The sequence below is a fragment of the Ptychodera flava genome, chromosome 15, assembly GCF_041260155.1.
Source record: "Ptychodera flava strain L36383 chromosome 15, AS_Pfla_20210202, whole genome shotgun sequence".
NCBI lineage: Eukaryota > Metazoa > Hemichordata > Enteropneusta > Ptychoderidae > Ptychodera > Ptychodera flava.
In genome coordinates, this window is record NC_091942.1 from 9853018 (window position 1) to 9879448 (window position 26431).

Genomic DNA, 26431 nt, shown 5'->3' on the forward strand with positions numbered 1-26431 from the left:
GCCCGGACCTTTGTTCAAATTTGTCAACAACAACACTTGGCATGACACACACACACATATGCAATATGGACTACACTGACAAGGCAGAACACTTAGCAGTTTTGGAGTAGAACAGGAAACTTTATTTTTGGAACACAATAAAAATACTCGAAAAGACATCACATTTTACAGCAAAGGCCGGCTTTAACCTTTTCACCACCAGAGTATGGTATGATCCCATTGTTTTCAGTAGAATGGATGGATCCATAAGAGTGAATTGGGGTGAAAGGCTTGTACCTGTGTGCCCTTATTTCCCAGCTAAATTAAACACAATTGCTCTGCATGAAAATCCTTATCTCTGAAGGTTTTTAAAACCCTTTCACCATCATGGTTTGTCCCAAATCCATTGTTTTCTATGGTAAAGTTGGACCTGTATACAGGGAACTGGGGTGAAAGGGTAAATAAGGCATAGCAGGGCTCGAAATTAACTTTTTACCCTGGTAGTCCCAGTGGGCTACCATTTCCTGAAGTTGGTAGCCCAGCGACAAGGTCTGGTAGCCCATGCATGAATGAAGAGGTTTTTTTGTAAAGAATATTTTATTTATATCTAGACAATGAACGATTTATTTTTCATGATTCTATCCAGTGAGTGAATTTTCTAGTCATCTGACATCAATACCTGCTGATCATGGCCTTAGGAGAACGGTATAGCATGTGTAGTGGACGACGGTGACGCCTCAAAGTTTGACGACCTATTCACACATACGCAGAGCTTTGATGTTCGCAATGACAACGACTTTTCACTCACACGTGTAAACATAACATGGCTAAAAATAGATTGGCTATGAATTTCAGGATGACAACTTGGTACAGTCATGTTCCTAATACTTTCGTGGCAATTTTGACTATTTGCCCCGGAAAGCTAAATGATGTGTGGATGGCCCGACAGCTTTTTCTTTGCAGTTTGAATAATTTTGTGTCCAATTGTGATTGATAAATTGTGACTAAATAAATATGAAAATGAATTTTCATTGGCCATCATTTCTCGAGCCTGTTATCCAAGTACATCAGTTCAGATATATATTTTATTGAAAGTTTGTCGCAACAAATTCGACATGTCCTTTCTGTGTCCAGCTGGGTTGACTGTATGATCGTCGGTATAGCATGTGTAGTGGCGTCAGCGATCAACATCATGTCGCCCACTAAGTAATTTCCTGTCCCAGGCTTTGGTAGTCCGTGTGGGATACCATTTCATGGACTTTGGTAGCCCCAGGGAAAAGTTGGTAGTCTGTGGACGCGGGACTACCGCTAATTTCGAGCCCTGCATAGTATATCACATTCTGAAGAATACAGCATTGATTGGTGAATTCTCGCATTCATGTTCCACCGTAAAATTCAAGCATGCAGAGCAATAAAATACAAGCTCATGCATTTGTTAATTCAGAAATGCTAGTGTTTATTGTGTGACCTTTCAGTGAACTTATATGGAAAAAAGCCCAGAGGAAAGCCATTTGTGTGTGAATGCATGGGTCATACGTAATTGAAAATCCCAGTAATGGAAATGATTTATGTAGATGCCATGAAGGCAGCACATTTTTTGACATGTTTCAGGGCAGAGGTGTGGGATTTTAATCCATCTTTACCTCAAGGGGTTACGGCTTGCAAATACCAGACTGAATTTTGTCGAAAGTACTCTCAATTTTTAATGACCCTGCAAGTCAAACTATCTTTCACAAGTTCTATTTGATTTGAAATGTCAACTGCTCAGTTATACCCATCAAATTTCTCAATATGGATGCTGTTTATGTAAAATGAAAAATTATTGTTTAGGACTGGAATTTTCTCATATATTTTTGGATAACTTATATGCACTAAAGAGTCAATGCATCAGTGATTTTTATCTATGATTGATATATTTGCATAAATGAATATTTCTGCATTCTCTATCAGAAAGCTTTTTCATTGTACTTTAATAGGAGAACTCCAATAAATAATCGATGATGAATCCAAAACCTGATCATGAATAATACTGTACCAGTTACAGCTATTTGTTCACTTCCAGGAACAAAAATACTTGCACATTATATAAAATGCTTCAACTTGATGGAATATGTTTGTGTAAAGCCTGATACATTCATTGCTCAGTATATAAACTAAAAACACCATGCTCATAGTGTATCATTTTCATTTTCATTTGCACGAACCACATTTTCCTTATAATCAAAGTTGTGGGGTTCAATATGTGACATTATTTTAATACACCTTTTAAATACCATACTGTGTGACGCTATTGAAATACACCTTTAGTACACTATATACCATGCTGTAGCTTTGATACACTAAATGCCATACTGTACGTAGAAAAGATGTTGCGTTGTAGGTTTGCTGTGCACTATTTGTATGGGTAATTGAATGGTAATTTTGGGATTCCTGAACATGTAAGAAATTGACAGGGCAGGGATTTTTGTCCCTTGATAATTCAAAATGTATCCCATCCTCTTGTCATGGCTGTGAGAGCATTTCAACAATAGTGTTATCAGCAGATGAAATGGCTTGTGAACTGTGTCATCTCAGACTCTCAGAAACTACTTCTTTTATTGATGAAGAAATTCCATCATTACAACCGTGTACCTAACCATCAAAGTAATGAATTCTGAGTACAGTTAGACAGTGATGGTCAAATAAGTAATACGTATAGGTTTGTGAAAAAAAGAGTTGTATTCAATAATAGATGTTTTCTCATCTGAAGAGACAGCTGCTCTTATTTGTTCAACAGGGTGGTTGGTAATTTTCTAATTTTAGATATCAGAATTGACAATCTTAATGTCTCTGCAGGGTAAAGATCATCTTGGACTAGCGGCTGGTAGATTCACATGCTAAGTGATATGAAAATATCTGGTTGTCTAGGACTACTCTGTGAAATTGAGATGAATTCATGGAAATTTCCCATTTCATATTCTGGGAAAAGGTGAACCTCATTTCAAACATCTCTCAACTTGAGGGACATGGAAACCAAAATGTGAAATGCTATAGTTAAGTAGGAACTTGTTGCTGACAAAATGATGTTGAAACAGTAAATAAATGCTTCATTAACCCTTTGAGTGCTGCATCAAAATTTTTCTCCCACCAAAATTTTAGTGCAACATTTTACCAATTTTTATGAATATTTCTGTAAATTTTATGATAATTTTGGACCATGTAGCCATAAATTTTCAATGGCTACATTTTCTTATCAAAATTTTGGCAAAAATCTGAAAAAAATTGACAGGAATACATTTTATACAGGGGCAAAAATTGACTTTGGTGCTAAAAGGGTTAAGGAGAAAGCAACAAAGTGGGTATTTGTGAAGTGCGAATTAAGAACTATTCATGATTTGGCCTCACCAATCAAACCATGATAGTTAATTGTTTATGACATGCTGTGTGCTAGTTTTTCAACTTCCATATAATTTACTGTTTAACTCTAATTAATTTTTTAATTGCTCCAGCTGATTCGGCCATCTTTCTTCTTACAATTTAATACATCCCTAGAGGTTGTCTTGATATTTAGTTTTGTGCCAGTGGTTGTCTGAAATATTCCAACACATCTGATACACGAAATACCTTGCCAAAACCGAGTTCAAAGTGCTGCTGTACAAAATTTCACATCCTTACTCACATTCTTTCTTCTGTATCGCATACACGTACTGACAGCACTGTAGATTCAGTGTTCTGGAAAAAAATAGCTTATTACTGGTGTGAAACAAAGCAAGATGACATCTAGACTGAAATGAGCAGTCCTGGAATCCATGTTAATGATGCGCTCCTGGATGTCAGGTATTTTGCAAGCTAAAAAACACCTGGAGTGGGTTCTAGTTTATCTTGGTGCAGTAATTGGGTCCTCAAGCTCTCGTTTCGAGGTAATTTGCAATAATGTCTTTGCCAAATGTACTTGCAGCTGTCCTCAGAAGAGGTACTCTGAATCTGTGAGGGTTGATCATTTGGTTCATCTGTGTATGAATCGAGGAGACACCTTTGAGTTATCCTTCTTCATCAAGCCACTGGAATTTGACATCATTTCCAATGTCATATTGTTGCTGGTTTACGTGTGAGCTGTCGTGTGTCAATCAAGATCTGCTTTGTAACTCAGGTGTGTGACCTCATTTGAATCAGTGAACAGGCAAAGAAAGTGTCTTAAGTTAATCTACTGAGGAGTTTCACAGTGTTGAAGCTCATGTAAATTTCCTAAGATATTACACACAGATTGTTGGCTACCTTTGAGAATATAGTAACTGCACAGGGAGTCTTGAGAGCAGAAAGGTTAAAAACAGTCTTGAAATTTTTAATTCTGGCTGGAGAAGGGCCCCAGTGGGCAATCTTAATAGCAAGAAAGATCTCTTGACTCTGGGACATCTGTTTTCAAAGCTTTTTGCCTCACTAAATATTGCAAAATGGATTGATTTTTAAATGGAAAATAATTTTGTGATAGTGGAAACCAGACAGACATGTTATTCAAAGTAAGGGCATTGTGAATAGTACCACATTATTCTCGAGTGTATATAGAAAGTAGAAAAATACGTTAATGGTTCAGTGTATCTACCTGTAATGTGCATTATATATATATATATATATATACACAATTGAGTTGATCAGGATAATCTAAAATATTACATTTCCACTACAAATTTGTTTCGTATAGGCTGCAGAGCCGCCTACACTCATCGGGTGGCTGTGATCGACTGAAACTTTAGGCGTTTCCCGCCTAAAGTTTCAGTCGATCACAGCCACCCGATGAGTGTAGGCGGCTCTGCAGCCTATACGAAACAAATTTGTAGTGGAAATGTAATATTTTAGATTATCCTGATCAACTCAATTGTGTATTTAGCTCTACTCTAGTATTGAGCACTCTACTCCAGCTGATCTTGAACTAAACAAGTATATATATATATATATATATATATATATATATATATATATATATATATATATATATATATATATATATATATATATATATATATTATATATATATATATATATACATACATATATCTATCTATCTATCTATCTATCTATCTATCTATCTATCTATCTATCTATCTATCTATATATATATATATATATATATATATATATATATATATATATATATATATATATATATATATATATATATATATATATATATATATATATATATATATATATATATATATATATATATATATATATATATATATATTAGAAACTGGATGGATTGAAACATGATCTGAACAACCAGGTGTGGAAGTGTGTTTCAATCCATCCAGTTTCTACTATCTTCACTGCACTCCACGCTCTACTGGGGATCACCTGATTATTCCTCGTTTCTACTATATATATATTTATATATATATATACATATATAAATAAAGAACATTAAAGGTTCAGTATGGTTCACTGTATCTACCTGTGATGTGCATATCTATCTATCTACCTATCTATCTATCTTATATATATATATATAATATATATATATATATATATATATATATATAATATATATATATATATATATACAGTACGGTATATATATATATATATATATATATATATATATATATATATATATATATCAAGTACATTAAAAGTTCATCATATTTAATGTACACACACACTCAAATATATATATATCTTAGATTCTTTATGAAGCTTTATAGTTTCCCTAGGAAAGTATCGGAAACATAACACATTTTTGAGTATACCTGCTCAAAAGAGAATATGGTCAAGACATGTCATATTCTGAGAGTCACCCTATGAAACCAACCCATTTTCTCTCAATTTCGTGTAACCCACCCGTAACTTCAGGGTCAAAAAAAATGTTCCAAAGAGATGAGTGAAATTCTAGTATGTGAGGTTTGTTTATAAAATCTGACTTATTAGTGATCTAGATTTGTTCTGGTACTTCTTACAATTTACTTGTTTTTTTTGCCAAGAAAGATTTCAAATTTCACACTTCATACTTTCTGCCATCCTGTGAGATCAAAGTTGACAAGATGTTTTTGATCCAGATCGTTTCCTATAAGTCCGGATTTTAATCATTGTAGAGAAAGTTGACAAGGTGTCTTCAGATGGCACTATCCCATAAAGACACAAATCACATAGAGGGGAAAAGATATGTGCAAAAAAACTGTGTGTCAGGCTGTTTTACGTCATAGTATTTCTTAAAGCCATTTACCTTACCTACGCAATGATCGTGCATACGCATTCATTTATCTTGTAATGACATTTTACATTAAGAACTTTCCCCGGAGACTTCTCTTGCACTGAAAGGGAAAAACACCATGAGCTCTTCTGAAGCACTGCATTTTAACCACAGCTGTTTCATTCCTTGGAGAAAAATGAAAGGACGAAAAAAATTGACAATTCAGATGAGCTTTAAAAATCGATCTGTTCGTTTTTTCCTACCTGGACAGACTACATGTACTGTTGCTATCAATTAATTGGTAATAAGGTTTAGACATTCAATCATCCAGACTGTGTTTGGTAATTTAATATAAGTTGAAGAATTTTCCTCTCAGACTTTGAGGCCCAGCTTTCTCATGCTTCAATTAGTAGTCTTCCTCTGTGTGACATGGTTGATTTCCGACAGCCTTTTCATATTTCCTTCTGTCATTTCTGATGTACCAGTACCTCAATATCTGTTTTCTAATGTATATTCACATATTTTTATGAATGCCTTTTGCAAGCTGAAATGTTTGTGCGTGCTGAAAAGTATTTGTGACTGGCTCCATCTGTACAAACAAAGATAGATGGATGAATAGCTTTTCCTGCATCTTTTTCCATCTTTTGCTTCGTTTGCTTCAAAATTGACATTATGGCAGAATGTGATGTATTCTATGGTGGATTCCGGGGTTTTATCCTGTCGTTGGAACAAGTATTTTGATAAATGTGATTTTGATCACTTCTGACATGCATGGCTTCCCACTCAGCATGTTGTTTGAACTGAGGTTTGCTGCTGCTGTTATGAAGCTCATCTCTAACACTTTTTGTCATTTCACATGCCCGTGATTTGCTTTTGGCTGACTAGTTGAGATTTCTGCCTGAATTCGAGAACTTAGAATCATGGAAGATACTCTAAATTATTCTGTGCCATACTTTCAAAAGGTTAGTGGTGATGATGATAAGATTTGTTACTTCACAATCATATACCGGTAAACTATTGAAAGCTGACTTGCAGAAATTTCAACAAGTTTTCCTGCTATCACACTAAAACCTACAAATCATATACAAGGGATGATACTTTAAAAGCCCAATGCCATATGAAGTATGAAAAGACAAAATAAATAAAGTTTGATTGTTCAATGTAATTTCTTTAACAAGTCAAAGCAAACTTTATACTAATTATTCTAATTCCAAAACTTGCATTGCGTGAGTTTTTTAGAGGATTGTGCGTTGAAAGTTTTAATCTTAGTTTTGAATAGAAATAAAAATATATTTGTGAATTGTCTGCACTGATAATAATCAGAACTTCCATTTCATGCATTACACACAACATAAACCTGGTATCAGTGTCATTCATACTACCAGTACCTTTCAACAGAGAAAAGAGATATCACTGAAAGATATAGATATGAAAGTCACATGGGGTGAAAATGGTACAAACAGTAAAAAAATTGCCAAAATTTAGAAATCAATCCAGAAAAGGTGTGCTTAATCAAGTTCAAAATATTCTATGAAAAAGAAATTGAATATGGGGAAACCAAAGTACTCCACTGGCAAGACACACAACATAATCAGACTTTCTGATTTGGCTATAAAATTACATCCTGTCTGATTTGAGAACTTCACTATAGCTCTATTGGTTTAATCAATTTTCTGAACAAAGTTTAATTTTGGTTGGCCTCGCAGCATCATGCACTCAAGTTTTGATTATGATGTACAGAAATCAAAAACAGTGGTTGAGGTTTTTCAGAGAAACCACCTGATGAGTAATTTACTGTATTAATATTGACAAACAAACTCAAATCATGAAGATATTCAGTCCGGGTCATTTCCAAAATTGGCGACTCATTATGATAATGTATTCCAGCTTTTAGCCAATCATCGACCATATTACATCATTTATAAAGTACAGGTCACGCTGGGTCACAAAATACCCATCAAGTGTGATCGGCAGTTTTGGGCCGCTTATTAAGCCTCTGCCTGGTGAATTTTGACGAATTTTGACTGTCAATTATCCACGTGTTCTGCAGAAGGTCATGTCCAACAACGAGTCCGATGAGTGAAGAAATATTCGAAATATTGACGATTCATTTCTACCCCCAGTTTCGATTTCGCTCAAGTACCAAGAATCATTTTGTAGATGTTCGTCATCTCTATTAGAAATACTGTTATAAAGGTTATTTGTGTAGGTACGCGTATGGCGTTTTGCAAGAAGGAAGAGCGATGTCAGAGCTTTAAAATGATACCTGTTTTGTAGTTGTCCTACGCAGACTAAAAATGGTACGCGATTTTGAAAATGTGTTGACAGAGTGGCCACACAACTGTTCGACATACGGTAGAATTTGTGATCGCTGCCATCTCCGATACAAATTGGGGTTTTCTGAACGATCTGTATAGGTACACGATTATATTTCGCAGGACTTCAGGCCAGAGTCCAGGAATCACAGCGATATATGGGGTTTGGTTGTCTAAGCCAGAATAAAAATGGTACGCGATTTTGGAAATGTATTTTGACAGAGTGGCCACATAATTGTCTGATATTATGACAGAATACGGTGCGAGAGTCCAAACAGTATGGCGTACATAATGAAGGACGCATGTGGAGGTTGCCAGGAAATACAATTTTTACTGATGGCGCGCTGGCCGCTGATTGGCTAATGATAGGGGAAAATATTATGGTATAGCGTCGCCAATTTTGGAAATGACCCGGACTGATATTCAGATGCAGGATTTTTGACCTCCGAGATACTGGCGTAATTGTGATGGCAAATGGACCAAAATCTTTTACCGTACGGTATGTGAAATATTTTGATACATTACATCCTGATCACATAAATCAGAAACTTGATTCAGAATTGTAATCCTTTATCCTTAATCCTTTATTGTAATCTGGTCACGTGGCGGTATGATAACTGGAATGCTGATAGTCTTTTGACAGTTTCAATTTCACATCTTTATCTCTCTTCTGGAGTTTGAGTGCCGGTACATGACTTCTTGACTTCCTGGGTGCGAAACACTGAGAGTCTTCACATCACATATGTATGTGAGACCTAACATTTTGAAACTTTTGATAGAGCTTTATAATGGGCCTGACATGTGGTAACTAGTCACTTAGCGTGCACCCTTGGTGTCCAATTAGCAGCAATTCTAACACCAAACCTGTCTAGACATGATCTATGTGATCGTGGCAGCACTGTCACTGCATGGAACTACCGTCTGACACTGTCAGCTTTCCATTGACAAACAGATTCTTTATCACTCACATTATGAAGTAACAACAGACTTGCATATTTTTCAAACAGAATTTATTCAATGGCAAAGTCTTTCACATTCTTCTTTTTAAAAGAAATCCCTGAATCACCTTGTTAGCATCTAAATTGCATGTATTTATGTATTTTCACTTCATTCATATTTCGATTTTCTCAGTCTAAATGCCACTGATAGTAGACTACCAAATGCATATTTCTCATAGCCTGTTGCCATTGTAAGTGAAACTTACCAACTACATGGGATTTTCTCCTGCCAGTTTTTAGATTTCAATATTTCCTTGTTGCTTCATTCCATCGGTAGTAGTACTGAGAGCATGTTTCTGTTTTTCATATACTACCGCTAGGGCAACTTCTTTGATTAAGAATAAAGTGACTCATTAATACATATCCATGTAGTTTCTGTAATGGCAGCCATGGTTTGAAATTGTCAGAATGTCAATCAGAAGTCAGTTTCTCTTTCAATGTTGTCATTTCTTTTCTTTCTGAATTTTTTCCAGCATGTCCTTGCTGGGAACAGAGTCATCCTTGTGCTGAAAGTAACTTCCTTGATGCACTGTATTTTAATTTAGAGTTCTTTGTTTGATCACTGTTCATTCTGTGGTACTTGACGCAGGTTTCATGCGAGTGGATATGGCCTACTAACTGCACTGGGGGCAATATGTGCAGACAACACTGTGCCTACCAGTACTTTGGTGTAACATTAGTACATTGAGTCCAGTTCATTTTGAAATTTGAAATGTTTTTGTGGTGTCAAAATCTATGTGTGCATGTTTATTTAATTGCTGAAGTGGAAAAAAAGGTGGGTTTAAATGCGTTCTATGCTACAAAGTTCAAAGATGGCATCAAAGCTTTTAGTTGAAATAATGCATGAAACAACAAAGTTCTTTTGTGACAAGGCATTTCTATTTAATATTATTTTGAAAAAATGCAGTTTTTTGGACAAAATTATGGAATACTTTTTTCTTGGCCAATGTGCACTAGTCATAGTAGTCGTAGATAAAATGACAAATCATGAAATTCACCCACAGACTGCTTTAGACGATTTAAAAGTTGCAGCAACATTTTGAGTGAGAAGCCACTAGTGATGTAGTTGGCCTGTGTTAATATTTCCAAATACCGGTAGATGCCTTGATCTCCAGGTATCACAGCATTTGTTTGGTTTTCAATCACTCTGTTTCCAATTTAATTGACCTGAGCTAGCTTTCTTTGGTCATAGACAGAAACTAATCCAAGGCAGCATTTCGGGTTTTTTGCTCTTGAAAGGTAATGAGATCTTGAAAGTGTCCCTGTGCATGCATCATTACTGTTGCTTCAACTCAGAGCTGATTAAAACCTCTGTCAATGGATTTCATTCTCACAACTGAAAATCCTGTTTTAGAAACAGTTGCTGCACTTTTGGCATTTACAAGGTGTCATTAACACCAGGAGGGTCCTTGAAAGACAAAATCGTTCAGAAATGAAATTTTGCCCCAGTACTGGAGTAGGATGTAAAGTACCCCAAAGCCTTAAGATTAATTAAGTTCTCGAGTCAATGTGCTGTATATGAATAGGAGGTCAGCATTTGTAATTTCAGACATTCATAGTCAACAAAACCCTTGACACCACTAAATGTACCATAATCCAGTAATTCCCAATGGCTGAGTTAGATCTTGGGTGAAAATGAAGTGAAATCTTGAAATCTCACGTGTGTTCAATTATCAGCCAATCAAATGGAACAGTATCTCACAGTGAGGTTTGCATTTATCTCTGATTACAAAGCATGGCATGTCCACATCATCAAATTACACCAACACAGAACAGTTCATTCCTTGACCTGTGACATACATATATAGAATTTCAGTTACCAAATATGGTGTGCTCATGTGACATTGAACTGCAAATAGCAGTGTGTCAAAGTTTACAGTGTGCCCATATATGGAAGTGTATGTTCCAATTATGGATCAAGACATGGTTTCTCATTGCTTGCAATAAGAACTGAGAAACTTAGATCCAACATCTTGGTTCGGGAAAAATGATAACATTTTTCCATCTTTCTATTGTAATGTTCCTTGTACTTTTGTATTGTTTAGAACTTCAAAAATATTTGCATACATATGACAGACTGCAGGATTTACTGACTGAAATTTGCAATAAAAACTTGGTTCTTGGAATAATTCTTGTCTGCGTATCTATACTGTCAGAGTGCATACAATGCAGGATGAAAATTGACATCATCACATCATTGACTTTGTGGTTTCTCTTTTCCTAGCCCTACTGATGACCTGAAATAATATTTATCACGGAGGTTGTTCATTTCTATCAGCTGTAGGTTTACACATGAATATTGAGGGTAACACAATTACAAAGTGCGTACTTGTATGCCTGAAATGGCTAAGTGTAGAGTGAAGTGTACAACAAATGTGTGATGTCATACTCTTGTCAGTCAGTACCAAGTCAACACACAGGATTTTTCCGGCAGACATCAAATGTCAACACAGCATGTAAAGTGACCATGTTGCCAAGTATTGCATAGATTCATGCACTGTTGACTGAGTAAGGATCAGTGCAACCATAGTATGTGGAGGGACCATATCACAACACGTCCATTGGGCACCCATGAATGGACAGATATTAACAGTATTCAGCATATATGTGATGCTGTCCATTGTAAGCCAATGGGTGAATTCACCTGGAATTGAAACAGACATTGATGCATACGAAACAAGTTTTATCAACAAATATAGAAATATGCATTCCCATTTACATATCATCTATCTTTACATTGACATCGATAATGTGATCTCTACATTTGCACTTTACCCATATAACTCTGCAATGGCCCCTATACGTGTATTCTATTACGTTCTGGAGTGAGGCTGTTCATTATTACAGTCTGGCGTGTGAATTTTGTTAGACCTATAAATAGTGTGAATTAAAATGAACAATCATCACTGATAGGAACATGTTGTGCATTTACATAAAAAGTCCTGTAGCTTCATAATAAGTTGCCAGGAGATCATGAAAAGAAACAGTGACAGCAAAGAATGAAAGTTGCAAAATCTGAAAGCATGAGATTTCGAAGTTCATGGTAAGGACACTTACAAATTACAAAGCTTCTATTATCTTTGATAAGATCAAGCTAATTGACAGTATTTAAATATAACTATGCATTTGCAGCAGAAGTTCAATGAGAAAGAAGCAGTATAGAAGTATCAATGTGAGACATGGCATCCGTCTTGAAAGATTTCATCGCTCAGATGTCTTTTTTTGCCTTTTATGTACTGTGTCTTGGAAATTTGATTTTCAAAATATTGGATGGAAATTGAGCAGACTAGTGTTATGAGATCAGCCATACAAATCATGCAGTCAGTCAGTCCCCTGTGATGATTCCAATGACACAATCTTGCATTGCTCATATTTTGTAGAGATAGCTGCAGTTGTGATCACAATTACTATTCATCTAAAATTCATGTCTGTTCACGACTCTGCGATTTATATCACTTACAAATACCAGTATTATTATAAAATGAAAGACTGTGAATATTGAGGCAGGGTCATCTCAATAACAACTATAATGCCTCTTTATCAAAGGAATTTTTTTGCCCCAATGAAGGAGAGGAGCGAAATAAGCTTTTTAATAATAGCTTGTAATTGCCAAAATGACAAAGAATGCTTGAAATGAATAAAGAAACCAGTTTTATATGGATGTTTAATCAAAGGTTCATATCACTAGTGATGTCAGTACCACACTTTGATGCACTATAATATAGCAGTGTGTGACAAAAAATATTCCGACATTTCTGCATGACTAAATAACTTTAGCCAGGATGTTTAATTAATCTAATAGTCCATCAGACTGGTAATGTCAGCACTATACTGCGATATGCCGCATCATTGCAGTTTGTGATAAAAGGATTATGACGTTTCTGCATGACTAATATGATAAAGATAGATATGCAGATGAAATGCAGGTACATCAGATTCTGTCATGGTCACTGGGTCATGAAAGGTCACCTAGCTGTCGCTGTTATGGTCTGTATTCTGTCATGTCATCAGTTGTGACAATTAGTAGAGTAATATTCCAGTGATATTGTAACATAGAAATCAAATTGTTTCAGTGGGTGTAAAATTCAACAGGAAGGCTGGCAGTGAGTGAAATAGGTCAATACATGTACATAAAAAAATAGATCAATTGGTGTACCATGCCAAATAATACCGGTATGTCCATGTAAGATGTTGTTATCTTACCGTGAGTAGTTTCATGAAATTAAAACGCAGGTATTCTGCATATTTCCAATAAGAAAAACCTGTTTGCACTAATTGTCTGGGATTGCAATGAAACAATTGAACTCTGTGTACAAATTTCTAGTTTAGTAAGAGAGAAATGAAACCCAATTCACGATAGTAATCTGTCTGGCTAGTACGCACAATACCTGGGACATTACACATCTTTATTTAATTGTGATTCCCTTATGTCTGTTGAAGCTTCAGTCTGTATGTTTAGATATTTACACCGATCAGTAGCAATGTAATAAGTTCTATATGCAGAAGTACATTTATTGAAGAATTCCTCTCTTTGTCAAACCATTCAAAACTAAACGACCGGCACACATAAACAATACAGTCTGAAGAGGCTAGACATCAGTTCATGAATTATGAAAAGAAAAATTACTCTAAAGGTAGACGCGACTGATCGCCTTCATGAAAGAAATATATACCGTAATCATACATTTTTCATGGACAATACAGTGTGTATTCCTACTGTTTCTGTACATCAGTTACTTTTGTATATAGGCCCTGCATATTTCAAGAAGAAATATACACTTTTCATAACTGTATTTGGACAAAAATTAAAGATGATTTTTTTTCCTATGAAAAAAGCCTAGATACAGATTGAATTATCCTGAGTGCAGTGAATCTCTTTTGCAGCCTGTGAAGTACGTAATGTCTTTTATCATTTCCATACATTTCTTATCAAAATGCATATATTTTACAACATTGGATTTTCTATTCTGAAGTTTATTGCTGAAGAATATGTACTTTTGCTGATTAAAAAAGTGGATTGAGTTGATAAAGAAACTGGGGAGGTCAGTTAAATGTGCAGCAGATTCTTTAGCCAAAACATTACCTTCTCATCTGAGGAGTTTACTTTTAAAATTTCTCTCTGGAATTGGAACAAAATATCAGATAGTGCCATAGCATCATTCTATGCATTATCTTGATAAAAGATATTAGAAGCTAATTTTCAAAATGAAGCAACTGCCTGTCATGAGGTCATAAAATATTCACTCTGTTAATTCTTCAGTGTGGAGCACAGTGAGTACTGGGAAACCTTTGACCTCTATAGGTTTATGGGTCAAATGAGAGTGCACAAGGTAATTACCATATCCAGGATACACCTGAAAAATTTGTGTCAATATCTTACCTTGTACGCTTGCTCAAGCTTTTATGAACTAAAAGCCTAGTTTGAAAAGAAACAATCAGCCATATTCTAATTTTTTAGGAAACGTATTGACAGTGAAGAGTATTAATTTTTTATTAAACACTAATTTTGGTGCTATTTTAGATACTAACACTGTATAACTATATTGTTTTCATGGGTCTTGTTATCTACCCAATATATCAAATTTAATGCAAATAAATTACCATTATGATTATGTAGTTAACATTCATCGTATCAAAGATTCAGAAATTCAAAATTTGCGTACTCTTTCTCTGAATAACTGTGGTCACTTTTCTAAAGAAAATGTCATTATTGATAATTATTTCTTGTTGTTATTATTAATAATGGAGCCCTTTACTGGTGAATATGATGTATAATGCTCTATGGTATAGTAAGTCTTTTTCCAGGGTCTTTGTTAAACCTGACAAAAGTGACTCATTGATTTAGAGTAGCCTGCCCTAGATAATTCAGAAAGTACCAGTAAAAATTATAGGCTGTTGATAGTTTGTGAAAGCAAAGCTCCTTATTTAAGGTGCTTGCTCCTATTCTAGCATAATGAGAGAAAAAATTCAAGCACAGAAAATTTGGTGTAGGTGACATCTATCCATCTGTACACCAAGCGCGATAGAATCTGTTACTTGCTCTCACTAAAGCTTTGAGTGGGTGTGCATATCAACTTTGCCATTTTGCCTGTTAGCGGACTTCTGATGAAAGCCGCCTCTTCTTTGCTGTTTCAAGGAGCAGTCAGTGTAGGAGGTAGATTAAAAGATGTTTTTCCGTAATGAAAAGCTAGCTGAATAATTGAATTGACACAAAAAGATATTTTGCTCCCCTAGTTTGCTGTCATAACTGCTATCATTGAATTTCTTCTTTTTTTTTCAGTGATCCAGAAATCAATATACCGCATCAACAACACACAGTGATGGAAAGATAAAGAGACTTTTCTGGGAATTTGATCATTTTATGTCGGGATCTTCTGTACACTTGATTTGGTTTCATCATGGCTGCCCTGTGGAAGAAAGTGTCCGACATGCTTGGGATCTCAAACAATGAGATCAGAGCTCCGCCCCTGGATGGTGAGATCATCTACTGTAAGAATAACGTCTGCGTGCACCCTCCGACGAAACTCAGCAATCAGATAGAACATCATCCAGGATACCTCACTATTAGGGCTCAGGAGGACGAGGATGTCGGCTCCACACTTATTCTCACCTGGATTCCGAATTCTTCACTCAAGAAAAGTAGGAAGAAAGCTGCACGATATCTCTCCCCACACGGATCGCCAATGCACGCGAGGTTTGCTCGCGCGAAACAGACTTCAGCCGATGGGATCAGCTTGAGCTCGCTGGGTTCTGTGAGTCAGGACAGCGTTAGCATCGCTAGCTCAGAAGCAGAGAGAGTAATCTCCTTTGAACTCTTGAAAGAGAAGTTAGAAAGAAAACACAGAGAGGCCCAGGGGGAAGCGTCAGTGGGGGACAGACCAGAGCCAGCTGATGATGTTGAGCAGAATGAACAGGGACAGGAGGTGCTGAATAACGTTAAAAGGCCCTCCAAGGAAAAACTTCCAGGCATTGGACAACATGTCAATGAACTGAATGAGAAAAATAACATTAGCAAAGCTGAGAGTTGTAGCTCTGCAAGTTCTGATACAGTCGAAGGTAATGAAGACAGGGAGGGGGATTTCACTCCAGCTGTACCAGACAGCCTGGCAATAAATGTTGATAGAGATGCCACTCCATCTGATAGCGATGTCTCCCCTGGATACGGAGTCGTCAGGGAAGTTGGAAAACTGGCGGTTGAACATCAGCCACTGCTGTCTGAAAGTGATGATGGAGGGAGGAGTGATGTCGGCGAGATGAGCCCTACCAAAGATAGGAGACCAACCCCCGGGAATGATGAATGGGCTGCTAGGGATGCAGCTCATGGTGGAGGGGAAACATCAGGGGGAGCCGCACCTATCAAGCCAGATAGTAATGACAGGATGCAGGCCCATGGGATTGAGGTGACAGGAAGTGCACAGGCTCAAGAGGAACAAAGTTATAACAAAGAAATGAATAAAGTTACCAATAATGTGAATTTATTGGCCTCACCAGCAAAGAGTGATAGTAATTCGTCCACAGACAGTGAAGTGATGCAAACAGAGAACCAACTACATGACCTGTTACAAAAATCGGGACTTGAAGAAGGTGAATCTCAAAACCTTAATGAGGAAATTGAGAAACCTGAGCGCCCATCAGAACTGAATGTCAACATGAAGAAAGTCATCCACACCGCTGTAGGCGACTTCGAGGAAGACAGTCCCAGTTCTGACTCGACTAATGCCAGTCCGTATCCTTCTCCGTATAAATCTCTCATGTACGAACCAAACGCAGAAAAGACTGTACTTCATGTTGATCCCTCCCTGAGCGCAGCTGTCCATTCAGACGCCTCAAGTTCCACAACGCCCACCACATCCAACAGGGACCCTATGTCACTGCCAAGTACCCCGTCGTCCAGTGAGCCCCCTACTCCCAGTCACAGTGAGCGGCAGTCACCAGTCCACTCCATAGACCGTCAGAAATCCATCATGGAAGGCAATCCAGAATCCCTGGCAATGACTCATAACCTCACTTTCCCTGATAACTCTGTGTCGTACGCATCACCACAAAAGAAGAACTTAAGCCCCAAAGATCAGCTGTTGGGGGTATTTTCTGTGGATCTGTCCGAGATGAGATCGCTACGACTCTTCTTCTCCGATGACAACTGTACGTGTGGTCAGTTGGTCATTGCCAGCAGAGAGAGCCAGTACAAAATCATACACTTTCATCACGGTGGACTTGATAGACTTGCCGAGGTCTTTGAAGACTGGAAAATCTGTGTTCAACAGAAAGAAAAGGTAAAGTTACTCTTTTGTGACAGTCAGAATGCTCAATAATGAATGTTAAAGATCACGCGATGTAACCAATACATGTGATGGAATTGTAAATAAGAAAAGAGCATTTATGTCAATTTGAAATTCCTCATTTTGAATCAAGATCTATCAGTAAGTAAAACCAATTATAGTGCAAAGATTCATAAAGCTACATTCCATGTGCTTGCCACTTACCTGCATTTCGTCTCCCTGTCTGTGAAGTTTATCATTGGCAGAATTTAACCTTTGACCTCCGCATTTCGGTGTAGCTCCACTGTTCGCTATGGCAAACTTTGACCTTCACACAGGGAAACGTGGCGAAAGGGTTAGATATATTCTTATTTGATATTTGCAGCGCAACTCGAGTTCTGAAGGTAACCAATTGTGTCGAAAGTTTTCCATATGCCGACCTCACCTGCCACCGGCTGACTGCCATCCGGAAGAGAGCATGTATGAAATGGTGTCGGATGAAGTGTGGTGGTCCTACGTTAATGATTATGGACAGATTGAGGATGATGAAGGACTCAGAAAGGTGAGTTTTCCTTAAAAAGGGTTGGGTGGGGAGAGAAAGAGACAGACAGAGACAGAGGCAGAGATAGAGACAGAGAGATGCACAGACAGAGATAGACAGACTCATACACTGACAGACAGACACATGCAAAGAGTGATAGATATATGAGAAAGTCATTCATTGCAGAAAAAAATTATACTGTATTTAAATTTATGAAATTGATACAGCAGTATAAAGTGAGATGCTTTGAGTATAATGTTAGAAACTAAAGAATGTTACCTCTGCTGTCTCTGGCATAATACTCATACTCTGTAAATAGGTAGAGTGTTTGAACTAGGTCAGGAAAGCATATATAATATCAAAGTCCCTCTGCAATTTACAGGCCATCTTCTTTGGAGGTTTGGATGAATACTTGAGGAGAGACGTATGGCCTTTCCTGCTGGGTTACTTCAGCTATGACTCCACAGTGGAGGAAAGAAACGCCATGAGAGGGAAAAAGAGGGAAGAGTACTACAGCATTCAGGATAAAAGGTAGGATTCAATCCGGCAAGAGTTTTCCCATATCATTATATGTGCTGTACGGGACTGTGCCGGGGATATGAGATTCTGTGTGGCTGTGTGTTTGCACAAATATACAGAACAAATAGCCTATTAACTTGTGTGTTATACGGTATATGGAGAATGAAAATATAGTCTCTAATTTTAGTTACACTTTGCAGATACCTCACAGCTCAATAGGGCCTTCATGTCTGCCAACTGACAGGTACCGTACATTGAATGTCAGAGACTTGTGATATATCTCGTTCTGGGTGGAAAATAGTCTATTTGGAGATGTGGGTGTAAAAGTTTAAGTGGGTGTTGCAAGCACTGATAGCAGAATGAGTCCTTGGAGCCAAGAGCCTTATCTGTGGTGATGGAGATGGCAGACCATTTTGTTGCCCTGGCAACAAATGATTCTGTAGAATCTGGGGTTGGCAAATAAAATGCCAGCTGATCAGATGTGATGCGTCATTGTGTACTTTATGTCTGTGAAATATAATTGCGGAGAGATTAATTTAGGAGATAGTGCTGGTTGCCATAGTCGCATACCTCTAACCACTTAGTGTACTAATTACTTATATCGCTCATTTCTGTTTCTCTTTTGGGCTCTGATAAAGATAATCAGGCTTAAAATATGTTTTTGTCATCATAAGCTGTAGTATAAGTCTCTTATGGTGCAGTAATATGTCAGTGATATTACATTTTTACATGCTTAGAAGGGTATAATGGGTCATATGCTGCAATGAAACTCTTACAGAAATTCAAATTTTATCTTGGAAATGCAAGAATTTTTGAGTTGAAATGATTTATCAGGAGGTACATCCAGAGAGTATGAAGCTTAGATATATAATTTGAAGAGTTGTAAGACAAATGATACATATCAATTCTGTAATTTTTACATTAGAGGATTTTTGTTGTTTACACACCTTGGAAAAATATAAGGAGAAATTTCTCATTGGTGGTTATTGATATTGGTCGCGTTATTCTCTGCTTTCAGAACAAGTTTGAAGTTTGGTATAAAGAACATTAGATTATGACATGGATCTGTGCAGTTGCATTAATGTCTGTTCTTCTGTATGGTAATGCTATTCATTGGGAAAAATACCAATCTCTTCATTGATATATTACTAGAGGTAGTAGTTGAATACAAAAAGAATCATTCCACGGGTGTCACTGCAGTCTATATTTTGTTTGTGTGCCACATGAAATCGATGGAGAGACTTTTGGCTAAAACCAGTGTGTTTTAATGTATTCATCATATAAAAACTAGAAAACTCTCTTCTTAAGATATTGATGTGTCTCTGTCCTCAAAATGACAGATGGAGATTTTCATGCTTGAATCGACATGCTTCTATTTTAAAAGAAAAACAAATCAATGGTGCTCACTGTTTCATGAAATAATCTGTACACGCTGTGTGATATGAACAACTTGACATTGCAATAATAAACATTAGATGCTAGTGTATCAGTCAGATCTGTCATTGAAATGCTCTTTGGCTGACTTCTGCTTTTACGAGTGAATCAGAAGAAATTGACTTTGTGTGATAATGTTACATGTCTCTTATTACTTGTCTTTCATGACTTTGGGTCATACAATATAAGAAGATAAACAGCAATTTCCCTTCCCTGTCGTAAATGATCAGACACAGGCTTTCCATATCCAAAATGAGTTTGTTCTGTGACATGTTTTATGTTTTGATCACTATTACACTTGACAGAACCCAATCTTGAGTTTTATGAGGATAGCCACTGAAATATAAATCATGTCGTGGACTTGTGGTTAAAACTAGGATAAGGTTTTACTATAAAATCTGAGAAGCTAACTTTGGTCCTTGGTTGGTTCAGATCTTTCCAGCAACAATTTACAAATGTGACAGTTTGTATGTGTACAACCAAGGATTGAAAATACAACTGTTTTACCTGAATAGTTCAGTCAGCAACAGTCTCCACTTGCATATCAAAGATATAAACTGGAACATTTTGACAGACCAGAGAGCAAAATTAATCAATATAAACTGCTCTAAATTTATTCTGTATTCTTCCTTCATGTCAAAAACGTTGGAATAGCTTTCTATCATTGGTTTTTATCACATGACGACATGACGTAGAGATGATAAAGGGAAAAAACCAAGAAATGTCATCCAAAAATAGAAATATAATCAAATTAAAGATCAGTAAGATCTTTGCTTATTGATTATGCCAATTATAACCATGGCCATTTATAGAATTATACATTTTTTCCCTCTTCCCGACACAATCCCCCAGGATAATTATCATTTCTGATGGTCACAATTTTTCTGTAATGATTTAAAAGCTAATCTGAATTTGGTCAGCTTTGACAAATTACACTCAAATCAACTTTGAGAGTTCATTTTAAAAATCGTAATTCTCTGAATAGGGATTATTTCTCTACGGAAAACATATTTTGTTATTATATTCTGGCAAATTCAAAACAACAATTGATATATGAGATCATAAAAATTCAAATTCATACTGTATGCTCTCTCGTATGTCATCAATATAATATCTTGTCATGTGCAAGAAATTATGAACTGCTATTATGATGTCAAAACACATAAGCTTCCATCACATTATTGCTGTTTCCTGCTTGTAGTGACATGCATAAATGAGTCTTCCTATGGAGTTTGAGGTTGGGTTTTAGCTGCCTGTTGAGTTCTTTTCTGCAGGGCAGCCTTAACCTACATGAACCTAATTTCAACTGTAAAGAGAAAGAGTCCAGCCATAAAGAACGCACTGAGACTATTCCATTGTCTTAAAAAGTAGGGGTGCAACATTTGCAGTGCAATATATTTGACAAATATAAACATTCTTGAAAAAAATTAAGTGAAAATTTACATGTACCAGTATACAAAAGCAAAACAGAAATACCTCCTATATTTGCTTGATAATATTTTAGTTGCATTTCTTTTATGAAATTTTTTGCTGACTTTGTTGATGTCTCCAACGTACTATACCGTTACAGGTAATGGATGTTTATCAAAGGAAATAGTCTAAACATAGTCATTTGACCCATACCCTAGTGTTACAGGTGACTTGCTTGAGGCTGAAGTACAAACACTGCTTCATTAAACAGTTTGATAATATTACATCTGTAAATGACTTGTACTATTGAGGAGTTTAAACAATATTGCTCTGCTTGGAGATCATTAGTATCATTCATAGTGACGTTTGCTTAAGTTGCAGAGATGGTTATGATCTCAGTGTATTTTGTGAACTAATTTCAAGATCCAAATATTTCTTATATGAAAGTTGAAACCTAACAATGCACACATAGTAATAATGAACGCTCTCATATTGAATTTATAGGGTTTACCCAATTTCATGTGCAGAATTTTGTATTCACACATGCTTTATGCCCATGTTATCTTTTGTTTGATTCTGTCTTTCATTTATGTCAAACTTCCCCCTGAAGAGCATGGAGTTTGATTGTTGGCGAACAACAGCAGACCTTATTCATTTCAAAACCACCTCTAGGGAGAATCCAAGAAGCTCTTATGGCATGGTGCCACCAGCAGATTTTCACGTTTTAAGATGGCAAATAACAAACTGAAAATGTCAGTGATACCCTCATGGAATAAAGAGCTCAATGTACATTACGGTAGAAATACCTATGCATGTACCACGCTACTTTTTTCATGAATGTGAATAAAAACTATCCCCAAGGATAACGTTTGATCACAATATGGCTGTAGAGTGATCCTATTATTGTAGTTTTTCCCTTCTGCACAAAAAATCTTGTGAAACTATCGAACATACATAACTCTCGAGGCAAGATCAGTAAATACTCTTTTTGATCCAAGAATATTTCTTCTCATTCTGTATTGTCCTTTCAGAGAGGCAATGAGTGGGGAGGAATACGAACAGTTCTATAGAAATGTACAGTGTACTGTGGATAAAGATGTAGTCCGCACTGATCGAAGTCATCCGTACTTCAGAGGAGAAAACAACCCAAACATTGACGTCATGAGGTATGTTAAAGAAGAAACTGACCAGAAACAACACTTAGGTAGCAAATGTGAAGAAAACTTGACACGGCGAGTGTGTTGTATTAATTACGGGTTACCTAGGGAGTTGTCAGGATTAACATTTTGGATAGAGTACAGTGTGTATGGTTATAGTCCCCCCAGGAAAACACTCTCAGATGGTTGGTCTCTAATCCTCACTCCTGCCAATCACTTTAAGTAAATTAAATTTCTAAGATTTTATTCTAAGGCTAATTAAGGGCCAGGAACTCTCACTTTTGATGAGTTTTTCATCATTTTATTTCGTATGTCAATGGCAAGTTCTTATCCTACTTCCAACTGAAAGTTGAAACACCCACTATTTAGCCTGTTAACATACTGTCTATATATGTTAAATGCACTGGTATTGTTTACTAGTCCATGGTAATCCAGACAAGATTTCACTTGTCAACAATAGCAATGCAGTTTACACAGTTACAAACTGAGATTACAAGCTGAGTATTGTGTTTATATGCTTTAGGGAGTAGAACAAGAAATAATGGTTGACATTAAAAACAAAAAATAGTGAAAAAATCATCAAAAGTTAGCATTACTGGCCCTTGAACTACTGCAGTAGTATCAGCATAAGTGTGTGGAAAACATCACATCTATGGCTTTCAAGCAGAACCTTTTATTAGGCACAGTTTAAATGAAATTCTGAATGTTAAATTACAGATGAAGAGATATGTCATTCATTCATGCCCTCTTTTCTCAGTGATAAATCAGACATATTGCCATCAGACCTGCACGAACACTAAGAATATGACCATGTTCAGACTACAATATTGACATAAACATTGCTATAACAGAGAAAATCAATTTGAAAGATGTCCAGATGGACTGATATCAGCTTTTGAATTCTTATTTACAGGAACATTTTGCTGAATTACGCCATATTCAACCCAGAGATGGGTTACTCACAGGGTATGTCTGACTTACTGTCACCTGTCCTGGCTGAGATCCAGGACGAATCTGATGCCTTCTGGTGTTTTGTTGGTCTCATGCAGAACACAATATTTGTCAGTTCACCTACTGATGATGATATGGAAAGACAGTTGGTAAGTTTTCGTTTTCCCCGACCTGTAAGAAAGTTAACTTTGTAATTTTTTGGCCCAGCCGAGCCTTGTCCATCTCTGCAATACTATGATTGGGTTGTGATGGAATGGAATACAAAGTGATTTGGAATGTGTGAACGGGGTGCAGATATTGTTGATAGTGCACACAGGGTTATGGTACCAGCTATGTCAGACATCCATTGCCATGATTAGCCCCAATATTAAAGTCACCCTTTGAATAATGTAGTTGAAATAAATTTGGAGGGAAAAAGGTTGGTGATATTACTCGGAAACCATCGTTCATGTAGACCTGAGTATTCTCCTATACCCTGGTATATTTCAGTTAAGGTAGTACACGCCTCGAATGTGAAAGACTGAAACTTTTTGTTCAAACTTTCCTCAATAAAACTTTCAACCATTCTCTTGCCAAATCAAGAATAACAATCAAGGGTTACTGTGCAAAGTTTGGCACTACAGAAACAAATTACCAAACATTCACTAATATTTGATATTCAAAATGGTCACCATCCCTTTGTTAACTAAATTGGGAAAAATAAATTTTTGATTTTCAAAAACCAAAGATGGCAAAAATTTTTCTTACTCCAAGAGCTCTAAAATGAGCCCCACAAGTGGTAAACCGGAAAAGTACTAGAAAAATTGAGAGTCTGAATATCTGTTTCCTGAGGGGCAATATTCTACCTTGATGAATACTTGCGAGTATCTGAATGGTCAATGGAGACACCAGGGTCATCATGTTACTTGGAGTTTTATCAACATGCATGCACAAGGTATAAAATTTGTATTTCAGGTTTCCCTTGTGCAGAAATTGTCTAGAATACTGACCCCTGACACAAGTAATTCTGCATAGGAAACATAGTAAATATTGACACTATGTAGTTTTCAATTTATTGATCATCCACAACACTACATATGCTCCACTCTACAATATTTGAAGCCAAAAAATTATGGTATTTCTCCAACAGTTTCATCTTTTTCTTGGAAACTCTGCCATGCTCAGCTGAAATCTCTATCAACAAAATCTCTTCAGTGCAGATAGACAAATGAAATCAAAGCAGTAGATGAGTCAGATATTTTATCCCCAAGGCATAATTTTTAATCATGAAATCAACCCTGAATTCCAGGACTTCTGAGAATAAAAACGTGAGCTTGCATTATTCATGAAGGTCTTTGCAGTACAGAAAATACCCATCCTACCGAGAGTTTCAATGATTCTCTTAAATAATGCATTGCTTTCTGAGAAACAACATGCATTGACTGATTTTAATGTTTAACTCCCACAGGCTTACCTCAGAGCACTGTTAGAGCTGATTCTGCCTGAGTTCTGGCAACATTTATTGGATCTTGGGGATGCCATGGAATTGTTATTCTGTCATAGGTGAGTTGGAAAGATTATATCAGTTATCAAATGTCATGTACAGGAATCTTACAAGCTCTGTTTGTTTTATAATATTAAAGAAATTCTTTGTTAATCATTTTTGGTTCAGAGTTTCTTTTATTCTAACGCTGATTATGTTCTTGGATCTAATCTTTATAGTTTGTTAGATATAAAAACTACCTGACGAAAAATTTAACTCTTATACTTTTTCAGTAATGTTGAAAATGTAACTTTACACTAATGGTTTTCTCTTGAGAGTACCGTAGTTGGAAGCAAGTCGATTGTTCTTTTTGATCTTTAGTATTGCGCCCTCTACAGTCCATTCCTTGTTAATAGTGATCACTTTGGACTTGTGTATCAAAACATCTCATTTGTTCTATATGGACACTTTAATTGCTGATACACATAGAACATAGCTTTTGCCATGTGTTAGAAACTATCTGATTCAAAAAATTTTTTCATTGAAAGTTTCCTGGTGTCTGTTTCTGTATTGCACATGTCTGTATGAGAGACAAAAACCTGGCAACTGAGGTGTTGTCAGTTTACTAGGCATTTACAGATTGTCATTCTTTGATGAACAGAAAAATATCTCATTTGCATAGACTACTGGTAATGAATTTTAAAATCAAAATCGTGAGTTATTACATACATCATAGAAAATATGAAAGGGTTCAGCAGTGTCCAAACGCAATGAGATTTGACATAATCTTAGGCAGTAATTTCAGTTTTAAATTTTTTTGATCATCCTGTAGGTGGATACTCCTTTGTTTTAAACGGGAGTTTCCAGAACCGGACGCACTGAGAATGTGGGAAGCCTGCTGGGCACACTACCAGTCAGACTACTTCCATTTGTTCATCTGTGTGGCCATCATTGCCATATATGGTGCTGACATAGTGGAACAGGTAAGCAAACAATACCATATATGGACATCTTCAAGCACTGGTCTATGTTCATCAATAAATCATCAGTAAGATGAACAGTTATTGCCATATATGTATAAATAGTACCTTTGTGCTCAGAAACTTTCACTATTTACCTTATGTGGTACCCAAGTGCTACAGTATGAAGTAGCTGAATCGCTAAATATTGGTCATGGAAATAGGGAATGAGAGAGTACATTGTTGGTCCTTGACCAGCTACCGCAGACTGCAATGTGATGTTGC

The 26431-nt window shown here is 36.4% G+C and overlaps 1 protein-coding gene across 5 annotated transcripts in view; it reads left to right on the forward strand.

Moving 5' to 3' along the window:
- Positions 1-26431, forward strand: part of LOC139151098 (TBC1 domain family member 16-like) — a 42328-nt gene that overhangs the window by 13669 nt on the left and 2228 nt on the right. For 4 of the 5 annotated variants that reach the window (XM_070723636.1, XM_070723640.1, XM_070723637.1 and 1 more), the window contains exons 2-8: positions 15736-17728; positions 18099-18275; positions 18637-18785; positions 22649-22783; positions 23688-23874; positions 25173-25267; positions 26020-26170. In XM_070723636.1, coding sequence (XP_070579737.1) covers positions 15854-17728; positions 18099-18275; positions 18637-18785; positions 22649-22783; positions 23688-23874; positions 25173-25267; positions 26020-26170 — 2769 coding nt within the window. In that variant the 5' untranslated portion in view covers positions 15736-15853. Of the gene's footprint in view, positions 1-2814; positions 2948-15735; positions 17729-18098; positions 18276-18636; positions 18786-22648; positions 22784-23687; positions 23875-25172; positions 25268-26019; positions 26171-26431 lie in introns of all 5 variants that reach the window. The other variant, XM_070723638.1, reaches the window with a different exon arrangement.